At 38.3% G+C, this 12,337-nt stretch overlaps 1 protein-coding gene across 1 annotated transcript; it reads left to right on the top strand.

Moving 5' to 3' along the window:
* Window positions 1-6,698: 6,698 nt before the first annotated feature.
* LOC132052975 (26S proteasome regulatory subunit 6B homolog) lies at window positions 6,699-12,125 on the top strand. The gene is made up of 6 exons (XM_059444734.1): window positions 6,699-7,229; window positions 9,900-10,130; window positions 10,943-11,101; window positions 11,189-11,341; window positions 11,546-11,629; window positions 11,834-12,125. The coding sequence occupies exons 1-6, from the start codon at window positions 6,747-6,749 to the stop codon at window positions 11,966-11,968; spliced, it is 1,245 nt and encodes a 414-aa protein (XP_059300717.1). The 5' UTR covers window positions 6,699-6,746; the 3' UTR covers window positions 11,969-12,125.
* Window positions 12,126-12,337: the final 212 nt, after the last annotated feature.

The raw sequence follows: 12,337 nt of genomic DNA, 5'->3' as shown, positions 1-12,337 counted from the left end.
GACTATGAACGTACGCCACAAAATTTACCTTTCCGGGTGGTGCAAAATATCGACGTCATGATCTTTCAATAATTTAGACTATCTTCCTTATCGCAAATTCTCGTTTCTTTTTGCTTAAAAATATCCGGAGACTCGAGGGTCCGTACAATTATCGGCCGTAGCCTCCACATAAATAGTGCCGCCATATTTTCAAAACATGAGTCACCGCGGCTAATCCCAAATCATAAGTGGAATAATCTCTCTCGTGCGATTGTTTACATATATAGTCGGACACCACTTCATACCGACAAGACACATAATTTCATGGCGTATCTTCTTATGTTTTAGACGACTAGTGGTTCATACACTATTTTCTAGTATCTCACAAACCTCTTTCTTTCCTTCAAAGGCTTCCAAACTACCAAACACTGGTATTCCTGTTACGATAATTCGTCATTACCCGAAACATTCGTTGAGTCTGGTAATCCCCTCCATACTCTCTTGGTATGTAAATACACTTAAGCTCGGGCCTTCAGTCAATAAGTTTCCTTTCTTGACATTTAAAAGTATTGTAATACAGTTTTAAGTCTAACGTAATACGTTCTTCCCCCCTTTAAGGGGCCGTACCTACACCATACTCATGTCTTTTCTCCGCGATCTATAACTTGATTAGCCTCGTATGAAGCCTTAATAAAATCACGAGGCGATGACAACTCTCGATCACATAATACAAAATCTTATCTAATAGCCGGTCCTCGAATACTGTAATCAATGTAGAAATTTATCTTTTAGTAATCATATTCTCCCTTGTTGGAAGATTCAGCTAAGTCATCCCCTCTTTCACACCCGTTCCTTATCTGTCGTCCCGTTTTCTCGATATTCGCATTTCTTAATATTCACATAATTCATCGTTCCATACCGTGGGTTTTCCTTTTTGCCCTACGCTATTATATTCCAGTTCCTTTTGGCAATTAATTTCGTGCTTTGCCCGCCGGCTCTTTCCGAGGCTCGCTTAATTACGTTTCTTACTTTCACTCTTTTTTCGACGTTCGATCCCTTATACTCAACTCCATTTCTCTCTTCTCTCCAAATGTCGTTGTATTAAAATGTTCCAATCTCAACTTACAGCAAAGATCAACATCAATTTATCTCGGAGCATCTATGCCATACCTTTCACTTTGTCTCATAAATTCTGTCCACGTAATGTCTTTCGTATATTACAACACTAGCTATTAGGGTCCGCCCGTCAGTCGACACAGTCATTAAAGAGGAGCCATACACATACATATGAATATACTCTGTCATTTCTTTTTTCAAGACATTTTCAATCACCTGTTCCAACTTACTCTAGCTTCTGAGCTACGTTGCTCCTTTTTCCCCTTTTCGCCAATCTAATCCGCCGCAACCCATGCGACCTCTATAAAGTTTGCTAACTATTCCACATACCCTAATTTCCTTTAGGTTACCCCATATTTCCTATTTGTCTCTCATATCTATATTTGCGAAAATTTTGTACACTTCCCAGGGGGGTCACCCATCCTAAAATTACTCTGGCCCTAGCACGCTTAACTTTACAATTTTAATGCAATTCGGTGCGTTAAGGCCGGTATAGTCACATCAACCGCCCCGCACGACCTTTGTCACGTAATTTAAGATAGGCCGGGGTCTTAACAACTTCCAAACGTCCTCGTGGCGGGTCCCACCCCGACTCGGAGAAAATTCTTTCACTTTTTTCGACCTTATAGGTACCGTATCGCCCTTACCTTCGTCTATATATATAAGTCTACACAGCCCACAAATTTAAATTCTTATTCCACAAATTCCAACTCCAATCGGCCGTCGGGAAATGGTGAAATATTACCGTAAGGCGTTATCTAACTACCAAAGAAAAAGGGAACTAGAGTCCGACAACGTCACAAAACTTCTTAGTTCTCATTTCACATAATTATCTCCATATGTACATATATAGGAATGGGAAGCGAACCATTTAATTCCCAACTACTTGTCATACGCGTCGTATTTTTCCAATAAGGTGGAACTTAACCGCTGGACATTTTTGCCCTTCAACATAGGCTTTTCCAAAGCAAAATGTAGTCGAAACGTATTTTTAGTCCGTTTAAATAAATCACAATTTTGCTGCTCATATATATACTTCCTCGGAATAAACTTTCCAAAATGAAGGTGTTGCTTCTTACGGCTGACATGGGGGATGCCTTTTTAAACTTTAATCCAACATGATAGATTTACTCTGTCGGTACCGACTTTTGAGACATGCTAAGAACTTATATCTCATTTTCCTTTTTACAGTTTTTGGAAGAAAAATTTGGGCAGAGGTTCCTCTGTATTTCTTACTATCCCAAACCTGCACGCAGGAAATACCAACAACGCCTCACAGGGCCAACATGTTTACATATATATCATATCGTAGTATAGCCGCACAGGGCTAACAACTTCAAATAAAAATGTGAAGGTGTCGAGACTTACCTTACATACATAATTCAAATGGCACCGGTGGCATTTTTCCTATTTACTTTCCTTTTTGATTTTCAACTTTATATTTCAATCATACTTCAAATACCTTACCCGACATGCATTTTTTTTCATACCATTGCTTACCGGTGTACCGTGTAGCTTCCAACGTCATCAATCACTGTCTTGTGTCGATACCGTTCTTCGGCTGAAATTAAAGATTAGAAGAAAGGAATTCATTTCCTGCGGCTGGCTCTATCGCACGATCTAAGATCCAAAGAAAGGTAACACCCTAAATGCTCCGTAGCCTCCCGTTTATAGATGTGGTGCACAACACACCGATAAACAAGACTCTACGAGACACGGCCTCGTAGACATTCCGAGGACAAACCGCGCTCCGATACCACTTTTGTCACGACCCCCCCCCGTGGGCCGCGACCGGCGCCCTACTTGGACACCCAAACAGATTTTCATATCGAATCATCATAATATGGCTTGATTCAAATATCATATGCATCATTTACAGCAGAATGAAAAATTAAATACTGTCTTAGGCGGTCGCGCGTACAAAAATATCATATCAAAATCGGAGAGGCGGCGGAATATACATCGCCGAACATATATACACACATACAAATAATTTGGCCGACTTGGCCGTAGTAACGAACGGGACCGCGTTAAGACGCAATCATAAACAAACGAACACATACGTGACCCATGACCCACATATATGACTACGGCCCTACAAACGGAACAGAACACACGAACATATGACGGGACAGGGCCCCGCCGTACCCGTACAGTCACAAATGTACAAAAAGATACATAGCAAAACATATATACCAAATGTGGGCTCCGGATCGAAGGAGCACTCTATAATGGCGACCTGTGTGTGGCCTACCGGCAAATCACGAACCTACGTACCTCGCGGGCATGAAACGCGACCCCAGAAGAAAGGGGGTCAGTACGAAAGATGTACTGAGTATGTAAAGCATAAAGTACAGAAATCCAAACCATAAGCGAAGTGAAGGGTACAGAGAGAAAATACCGGATCAAAGTATCAGAATCTGTACTGAAGACACATGTACATAATGCAAATAGAAAATCATGCATAAAGCTCAGGAACGTGGTCACCACTCCGACTCTGGTGCCACACACAGCATAACTCCGAAAGGTTTCAAATCTCCGTACACCCCGAACACAACATATCACATCATCAAACATATCACATCATCAAACGTACCATAAGCCATATCACAGCATAACTCCATAAACGGAACCCGGCCCTATGGCGAGGTCTCGGGAACCGTAAACAAGATCGCCGAATTTTATCATAGCGCGCACGATCACAAACCGGCCCGGGAACCGGTGAACGAAGTCATAATAAAGGCACGAGCGGAGTCGTGAGCAAACAATGCAATTCATATATCGAAATACTTTTACAAACTTGATAAAATCATATGTTGACTCATTAGTCAAAATAGTTCGAACAATTAATCAAAGCGGGGTTCATTTCACAACAGTATCTCCAAGATGGTAATTATGATTCAAAATATAATTCAGGATATCGCGGCAAGCAAAATATTATTTTTCGATAGCCAAATTCACAAACAAAATCCTTTGCCAACATTATACAAAAGGAGACTAATAGAGCAAACAAAAGAGTCTCGGAGTTAGCGGGCCCACCCCGGGTCAAGTCGAGGTGGCGGACACGAATCGCGGACGTTGGGATCTATGGACTTATACATGGAGGTTTCGAAACAAATCGACTACATTTTACAAAAGTTTTGAACATATGGCACTTTCCCACAAAATATGAGTTTTATAGTTCAATTCAATTGAATGAATAGTACTCGATTTCTATTTCGGATTTCAAGGAAAAGAATTGCCCCGAGGCTCCAATATCGACCTAGTATACCTAGGACATGCCAAAAGAAGAAATGGGGTAGCCTTACATACCTTTCTCACTTCTTATGCGTGTTCAAACTCGATTTCCGTTTCGTCCAAAATCTACAAATGGTCAGAGTTACCAATTAGGAATTTCAAGTTTTAAGAATTCACTTAACTTCATTTTTTTGTCTACCGAAATTTCGGCGGCACTTCCCTATACATTTAACACCCCGAGACTTAGCTCGGCTCAATATATATCAACAACACAGCCCACAATACCAAAGTTACCACGACTCACATCAAAATGGTTCTAACGTCAATATTCTTCTTTTCCACATAAAGCAATACTTCCATTGCAAATTTCAAATTTCCAAACAAATCTCAAGAGTTTCACATTCATCATTAACCATGATCATCACAATATAATTTAGAAACATTTCATATCATTTGTACAAAATATTCATACGATATACAAAATATACAATTTTCCACCAAAATCATAATTCATCCGAAACTTCTAATCTTTAACACGCTTACTCATAACATGTTTCCATATCCCAAATTCATCAACAATCATCATAATTTGCACCTTAACAACTCCATTTCCATAATGTCATAAAATTACACTAAAACGGCATAAACTTCTACTTTCCATGTAATTGCCAACTTACATTATTTTACCTTTATTTACATTGCAAGCATCACCACAATACAACAAACATGTTAAACCAAATTAATTCATTCTCATTCCAACTTCAACCACCACACGGCTAACATTCAAAGTTTCCATCTTCCATCAAATTCATTCAACGTTCATTCTCAATATACATTTCATCCTACACACAACTAGAAGGCAACATACAATTCAACTCATCACACCTATACATTACTACACACACTAGCCACACATGCATATGCACACCCACTTTGCAAACTTCCATATTTTCATGAATTCTACTCATTTCCATCTACTACGACACAAATAAACCTTCATTACATAAATACATGGAATGAATCCTTACCTTTTCCTTAATCTTCTTCACTTAAACAAGTTGTCATATTGAAGAAACAAGCACTCTTTCTTCCCAAACAATTGCACCATGTTGTAGAGGGCCCTTAATATAGTAGGAATATGACAAGAAAAATATTTTTGGAGGAAGATTCTTGAGAGGTGAAAGTAAGGAGCAAGGGCCGAATGTGCCCTCTAGTCTTGCTCTTCTTGTGCTTGTTTTTCTCTTCTTTAATTCATGAAGCTTCTATGAGATAAAGATCAATATATGCATTAATTATAGCACATGGAAGAATTAATTAAATTCATGGGTGGGCCTTGCACATGGCCGGCCACCCCTTTGGAATTGGGCTTAATAATTTTTTTCCATTTTTGGGCCAATCCGGTTGGTCACGAGTTGGCCTAGCCCACTGACCTTTCGACCTTAAAACGTTCATATCTCCTTGTACAGATATCTCCTGGGAACCCACGACCTATGGTTGGAAAGCTAATTCAATTATCTACAACTTCTATTTCTCGGTATTTTTCCAAATTCCAAACTTATAATGCCGTTTTTGCCCCTCGAAGTCAGGTCACTGAAAACGTTTTCTTAAGAATATTCGTTTGGAGGGTTTCCACTTTGATTTGACCCAAGGGTCCTTCATGAGTTGTGTTTAACTTTACATATATAATTCATATGACTTCTCGGATGTTTCAAAAATATCTCGACGTGTGGGCCCCACCTCGGCAAATAACGACGTTCAAAAATACGGGATATAACGCCGATAGTTACGGATCCAAAATCCGACCCCCATCTTTAGTTATCGGTCAGTTTATGGAGATGAATGACCACAAATTCACAATAAACTATTGTCGGTTCACCTCAAGTTTGGGCTCTATTTTTCAGATTTTTTTTGTTTTTCTTTTGTAGTTTTTATGTAGAAAATCAGTGTAATAAATAAGAAATGTTGAAATAACTCTTACCCTATCGTATCGTAATAATAAAAGTTGGATTTTAATATGGGCGAGATTTGAGTGGTGAAATTGTATCTACGAACAATGAGACTTTTGTGTTCTAAGATTAAAAGAGTTTAAATTGGTGAGTAAATTTAGTTTGGAAAAAAATATATTAGGCACCATGTAGGAAAAATTAAGTTGATACATTAAATTTGACTGAAATAACGTAAAAATTGAATGACAAGATCAAATATGATCCCAAAATTGAATAATAAGATAAATATATCAAAAAAAATCCCAAAATTGAATCGCAGGTATAAATATATCGAAAATAATATGAAAAGGGCAAATATGACCTTTCCATTAAAAATAAAAGTTGGGTTTATCTAGTTTTATTATTACACTTATATATACTTCATTCTCTGTTTTACTCAACTCCCACACCTTTTCTCCACTTCCAACAATGGCAACAGCAATGGTTCTCGATCCAAAACCCTTACCCGACCCACCAGCAACCCGACCCGACTCGTCTTTACCCGACCTGTCCTCCGATAACGGCGAAGACGATCTCTACGCTCGCCTAAAATCACTTCAACGACAACTCGAATTCATCGAAATCCAAGAAGAATACGTAAAGGACGAACTAAAAAATCTTCGTCGGGAACATTTACGTGCACAAGAAGAGGTTAAACGGATCCAATCAGTGCCGTTAGTTATCGGTCAGTTTATGGAGATGATTGATACGAATAATGCGATTGTAGGGTCTACTACTGGATCTAATTACTATGTTAGGATATTAAGTACGATTAATAGGGAGTTACTTAAGCCTTCTGCTTCTGTTGCTTTGCACCGACATTCGAATGCGCTTGTTGATGTTTTGCCACCTGAAGCTGATTCGAGTATTTCGTTGCTTAGCCAATCGGAAAAGCCTGATGTGACCTACAGTGTAAGTGTTATAATTGTGAATTTTTTAGTAGTATTTGTTCTTAAATATGTTGATTAGGTTTATTATTTGAATTTGTTGTATAGGGACTGCATACTGCCTGTTTCAGTAATTATAGCAAAATTAGAGGCTCTGAATTGTAATTTAAGAGGCTCTGAATTGTAAATGAAGTCAAATTAGAGGATCAAACCGATCCAATCGGTGCAGTTAGTAATCGGAGAAGCCTGACGTTACTTACAATGTTAAGTATTATAATTTTGAGTTGCTAGGGTTTATTATTATGTGGAATCTGTTGTGTAGGGATTACGTACTGCTTGTTACAGTAATTATAGCAAGATTAGAGGTTGTGAATAGTTAATTAAGGCAAATTAGAGGCTTTCTGAAGCTTCATCCAAATAATAAAAATAATTATATAAAATCCGTAGCTTAATTACTAACGGATCTAATCTGTGCCATTAGTAATTGGACAGTATATGGAGATGATTGATACGAATAATGCTATTGTAGGGTCCACTACTGAATCTAATTACTATGTTAGGATGTTAAGTACGATTAATCGGGAGTTACTTAAGCCTTCGGCTTCTGTTGCTTTGCACCGACATTCGAATGCGCTTGTTGATGTTTTGACTCCTGAAGCTGATTCGAGTATTATATTGCTTAGCCAATCGGAAAAGCGTGATGTTAATTACAGCGTAAGTGTCATAGTTCTTAAATTTCTAGTAAGATTTGTGCTTAAATATGTTGATTAGGGTTTATTATGTTAATTTTGATTAGGGTTACGTATCTGAATTGCGAAATTAGTTTATGGTTAACTACACTGATTAGGGTTTATATGTTAATTTGGTTAGGGTTATGTATTGCTGGTCCCAATGTTTCTTAATTACTCAGGATTTGTTGGTTGATGTTACGTTTGGTTTTCTACTTTTTTTAATTGGTTCACTAGAGTTTAAAGTGTAAATTGATGTCTTGTGGACCTTCAACATTAGGTTTACTTTATCGTGATTATGAGTTCTGGATTGAGATTTGACTATTAGCTAGACGTGGACTCCGTTAGATGAGTTGTCTCCGATATAAAAAAAAATGAAAAGAAAAAGGGCAGCGCGGTGCACATAGCATCCCGTGTTAGCAGGGTTACACCGACACATTAGTGACTTCTTCCGCAGCTCGAATCTGGGACCTATAGGTCACATTGAGACAACTTTACGTTGCTCCAATGCTGCCCTTCAACTGTCTCCGATATCTGAACGGAAATTTTAAACCCAAGAATTATCTTGCATACATCTTGTATGCAGGATTTCCCGTTGCTCACTAAAGATCAATACCTTTATCATTAAATGAATCCCAGGAATTATCTTTTTATGATGGCTCACGAAGACCTTGGACAACCTTAGTTAGTAGAATGAAGGCTAGTTAAGGTGTCACAACCTAGAACTTCCATAAAATAGATTAGGAATACTTCTTTCAATATAATGTTAACATACCTCATTTACTCTTCTATGGTTACCATAGACTGCAACGTATCGTACGACAAGAATGACAATAAAAAAAAAAGGGCAGCCCGGTGCACTAAGTTCCCGCTATGCGCGGGGTCCAAGGAAGGGCCGGACCACAAGGGTCTATTGTACGCAGCCTTACCTTGCAGTTCTGCAAGAGGCTGTTTCCACGGCTCGAACCCGTGACCTCCTGGTCACATGGCAGCAACTTTACCAGTTACGCCAAGGCTGCCCTTCACGACAAGAATGACAATATTTTTTAATAGTAATTTTAAAACCAAGTGAGGAAGCTCCATTTTTAAAAAACTTATGAACTCATTGAGGAGCTTGTTTCTCTTTAATCAATCAATTCACTTATCTCATAGAATCATATTTCACAGCATATTCTTATTTAACCTCAGTTCCTATCAGCTCTCCGTGTGAATAACTACACCTGCAGCTATTGGGTGTGTATAAACCTTTGTAATACCATGGCTTTTCCATAACCTCAAAATCCTATTATTGCTCTTCTAAAAGGCTGTTAAGTGGACTTTAGTACTCATTCCATAGTCTTTAAAGTAGTTGTCATGTGGGCAACGCTTCTATCAACCACATCATTCTGTTCTCAAGAGTCTGGTCAGAAAGAACAAAAGATACAAGAAGCAAGACATGTCTTTTAAAAGAATCAGGATAACAAAGATTGGTCAATGGTGTCTTTCAATAGTTGTTGTTTCATAAATGTAGTATCCTCGGTGAAAATGGATATTGTGTGTGTGTGTGTGTGTGTGTTTTTCTTCCTTGTATGCAATCCATATTATACTATGGGAAAGAAGGAAAAAGGTTTGTGATGATCAATGGCAGATTTGGTAATTCGAATTAACTTATCTATTCATACAACGAAACATGGTGCAGAATGTGCAACTCATAGTCTCCTCTCGAATTTCTTCTTCAAAATCATGAAGCACTTAGTGGGGTAATGTGATATAAGTAAAGAATGCATCTAGTTCTGTAGTCGGAACACTAATGAGGAACAATCATTTATGTTTGTCCTGATAAATGTTATTTTTATATGCATGTATACATGTCATGTGTCATATGTTACTGCTACAAGTGAGCAAGTGGAAGTCTGATATAATTTAGGACTCTGTTAATGTGCCTTTCATTCTCTTTTTTTTTTTTGTCTTATTTTCCCTCACTCCAGGATATTGGAGGATGTGACATACAAAAGCAGGAAATCCGTGAGGCTGTTGAGTTACCTTTGACCCATCATGACTTGTACAAGCAGATTGGTATAGATCCTCCCCGTGGTGTCTTGCTTTATGGTCCACCAGGTACTGGGAAAACTATGCTTGCAAAGGCTGTCGCTCATCACACTACTGCTGCCTTCATAAGGGTTGTTGGCTCAGAATTTGTTCAGAAGTACTTGGGTGAGGTATGCATTGAAGTAATGGAATACTCTGAGCATTTTGTTTTTATGCATCAATGATGTTACTCACCCATTGTTAATGGTCAGACTATCTGGACTGCATTTTTTTAAATACAAATTGTTCTTTTGAAGTGTTCCTTTCTATACGACTTTGGAAGAAAGAAACCACTGGCGTCTTGTCAAAGACTTCTTCTTTTGAAATTTCATGATTAGTGGCTATTGTTTGGACCTCAGGAACTCCAAAGTTTTACACACATATTTGGCACCAAGCTGGATACTCCTCAGGCATCTTACATACGTTATAATAGAAGGCACTGCTAATATAGATCAGAATATATCTTGATAAAAAAAATAAAATAGATAACTAAAGATGAGGGACATGAGATCTCCTATTCCTGTCGTATTGACCAGCAAACATCATGTACAAGAACCATTCCTTGTAATTTAAACACCATATAGAAGAACCACTCATTGATACTTAGTAGTGGCTGTAGAGACGGACCAGTTTTTTCTCTTTTCTTTTTCAGAAGTTAAAGACAGACCAGCTTTTTGCAATTGATCGGTAGAACATTTCAGTCCCAGCAGCATGCAGCTTGGAATGCATTATTCTACATTTTGTTGCAGCATGTTCTGTGCAACTCTTTTAGATGCAACTTCAGTTCAATTTAAATTTCTCTGTACATAAATTTGTTTGTCTGGAGATTTCCTTTTTATGTCCTAGATTGGACTGTCAAATTTGTCCGCGAACAATGAGAAGACTCCATTTGTTTCTATTGTTCGAGATTTACTTTCCTCACTTATTTTCTGACTCTGTTCAGGGTCCGCGAATGGTTCGTGATGTCTTCCGACTTGCCAAAGAAAATGCTCCTGCAATTATATTTATTGATGAGGTAGATGCAATTGCTACTGCTAGGTTTGATGCTCAGACTGGAGCTGATAGGGAGGTCCAGCGTATCCTGATGGAGTTGCTAAATCAGGTAGGCTTCTACATAATCGTAGAATAATCCCGTCAGAATTTCCCCTATTTGCATTATTCATGAGGTTTTCATTTGGTACTTCTGCAGATGGACGGGTTTGACCAGACCGTGAATGTGAAAGTTATTATGGCAACTAACAGAGCTGATACTTTGGACCCTGCACTTCTGCGTCCTGGGAGGCTTGATCGGAAGATTGAATTTCCTTTGCCTGACAGGCGTCAAAAGAGACTTGTTTTTCAGGTAGAATTTTTGATGATTTTGCTCTCCGGATATCTTCTTTAACCCCTTTTCCCATCACCAAAGCAGGAAAAGTTAAGATTGGAAAAATGTGGAAGAAAGTTATTGATAGATTGGTTTCTGAATTGTGCCACTCATTGAGTATCTTATATTTTTTCTGTGTTTACTTAATAAACCACAAATCTAAAGCTGGATTACATTGGCCAGGTCTGTACTGCTAAGATGAACTTAGGCGATGAGGTTGACTTGGAAGATTATGTTTCTCGCCCTGATAAAATTAGTGCTGCTGAGGTTTGTCTCTTTACTCTTCCATCTGTTTTTGAGGGAGAACAGGTTGCTCCACTACTGATCTAAAATGTGGAAGTCATGTGTTAAGCCTGAATAGTTCTTTATTTTTCTGTCTGCTTTGGTGCTTCAATTTTGAAAATGTGAATGACCGTTAATTGAAGAGTCAATTTGACCAACACGACTGTGGTTTATGTTGAATGTCTGCAGATTACAGCTATTTGTCAGGAAGCGGGTATGCATGCTGTGCGAAAGAATCGTTATGTCATACTTCCCAAGGACTTTGAAAAGGGTTACAGGACCAATGTGAAAAAGCCCGACACTGACTTTGAGTTCTACAAGTGATTTTAAAAATAGATTAGCAAACGTTTTAGACATCGACCTTGTACACTCTTGAATATTTTCTATTTGATGTTTCATTGTACTACGGGTTTGTCAAACATCAACTTGCCCGTGCATTTCTTATTGCCTCGTATCAAAGCTGCACCAGTACATTTTGTTTTGGTTTGCGACTTAATGTTTCTTTGCTTCATTTTTTTTAGTGATACATATGCAGCGTGCATCAGGTAGTCAGTTGTATGTTAGAATCCTGCAGTGGCTAATGCAAGATTTTTGGGTTAAACTATTTAAATTCCGGTGTGATTTGGGCATATATCTCCAATTTGAATTAGTATTTACATATTTGGAAAGTAACATATTATAAAACTTATAAGT

Source organism: Lycium ferocissimum, chromosome 4 (genome assembly GCF_029784015.1).
Source record: "Lycium ferocissimum isolate CSIRO_LF1 chromosome 4, AGI_CSIRO_Lferr_CH_V1, whole genome shotgun sequence".
Lineage (NCBI taxonomy): Eukaryota > Viridiplantae > Streptophyta > Magnoliopsida > Solanales > Solanaceae > Lycium > Lycium ferocissimum.
Note: the sequence above shows the minus strand (reverse complement) of the source record. Positions and strands in the feature narration are given on the sequence as shown.

What these genes read in the sequence shown, in the direction of transcription:
- LOC132052975 (XM_059444734.1), top strand. Translation starts at nt 6,747, where the DNA reads ATGGCAACAGCAATGGTTCTCGATCCAAAACCCTTACCCGACCCACCA. An exon ending in AGCCTGATGTGACCTACAGT is followed by an intron (nt 7,230 to 9,899) that starts GTAAGTGTTATA and finishes CCCTCACTCCAG; the next exon opens with GATATTGGAGGATGTGACAT. An exon ending in AAAAGAGACTTGTTTTTCAG is followed by an intron (nt 11,342 to 11,545) that starts GTAGAATTTTTG and finishes TACATTGGCCAG; the next exon opens with GTCTGTACTGCTAAGATGAA.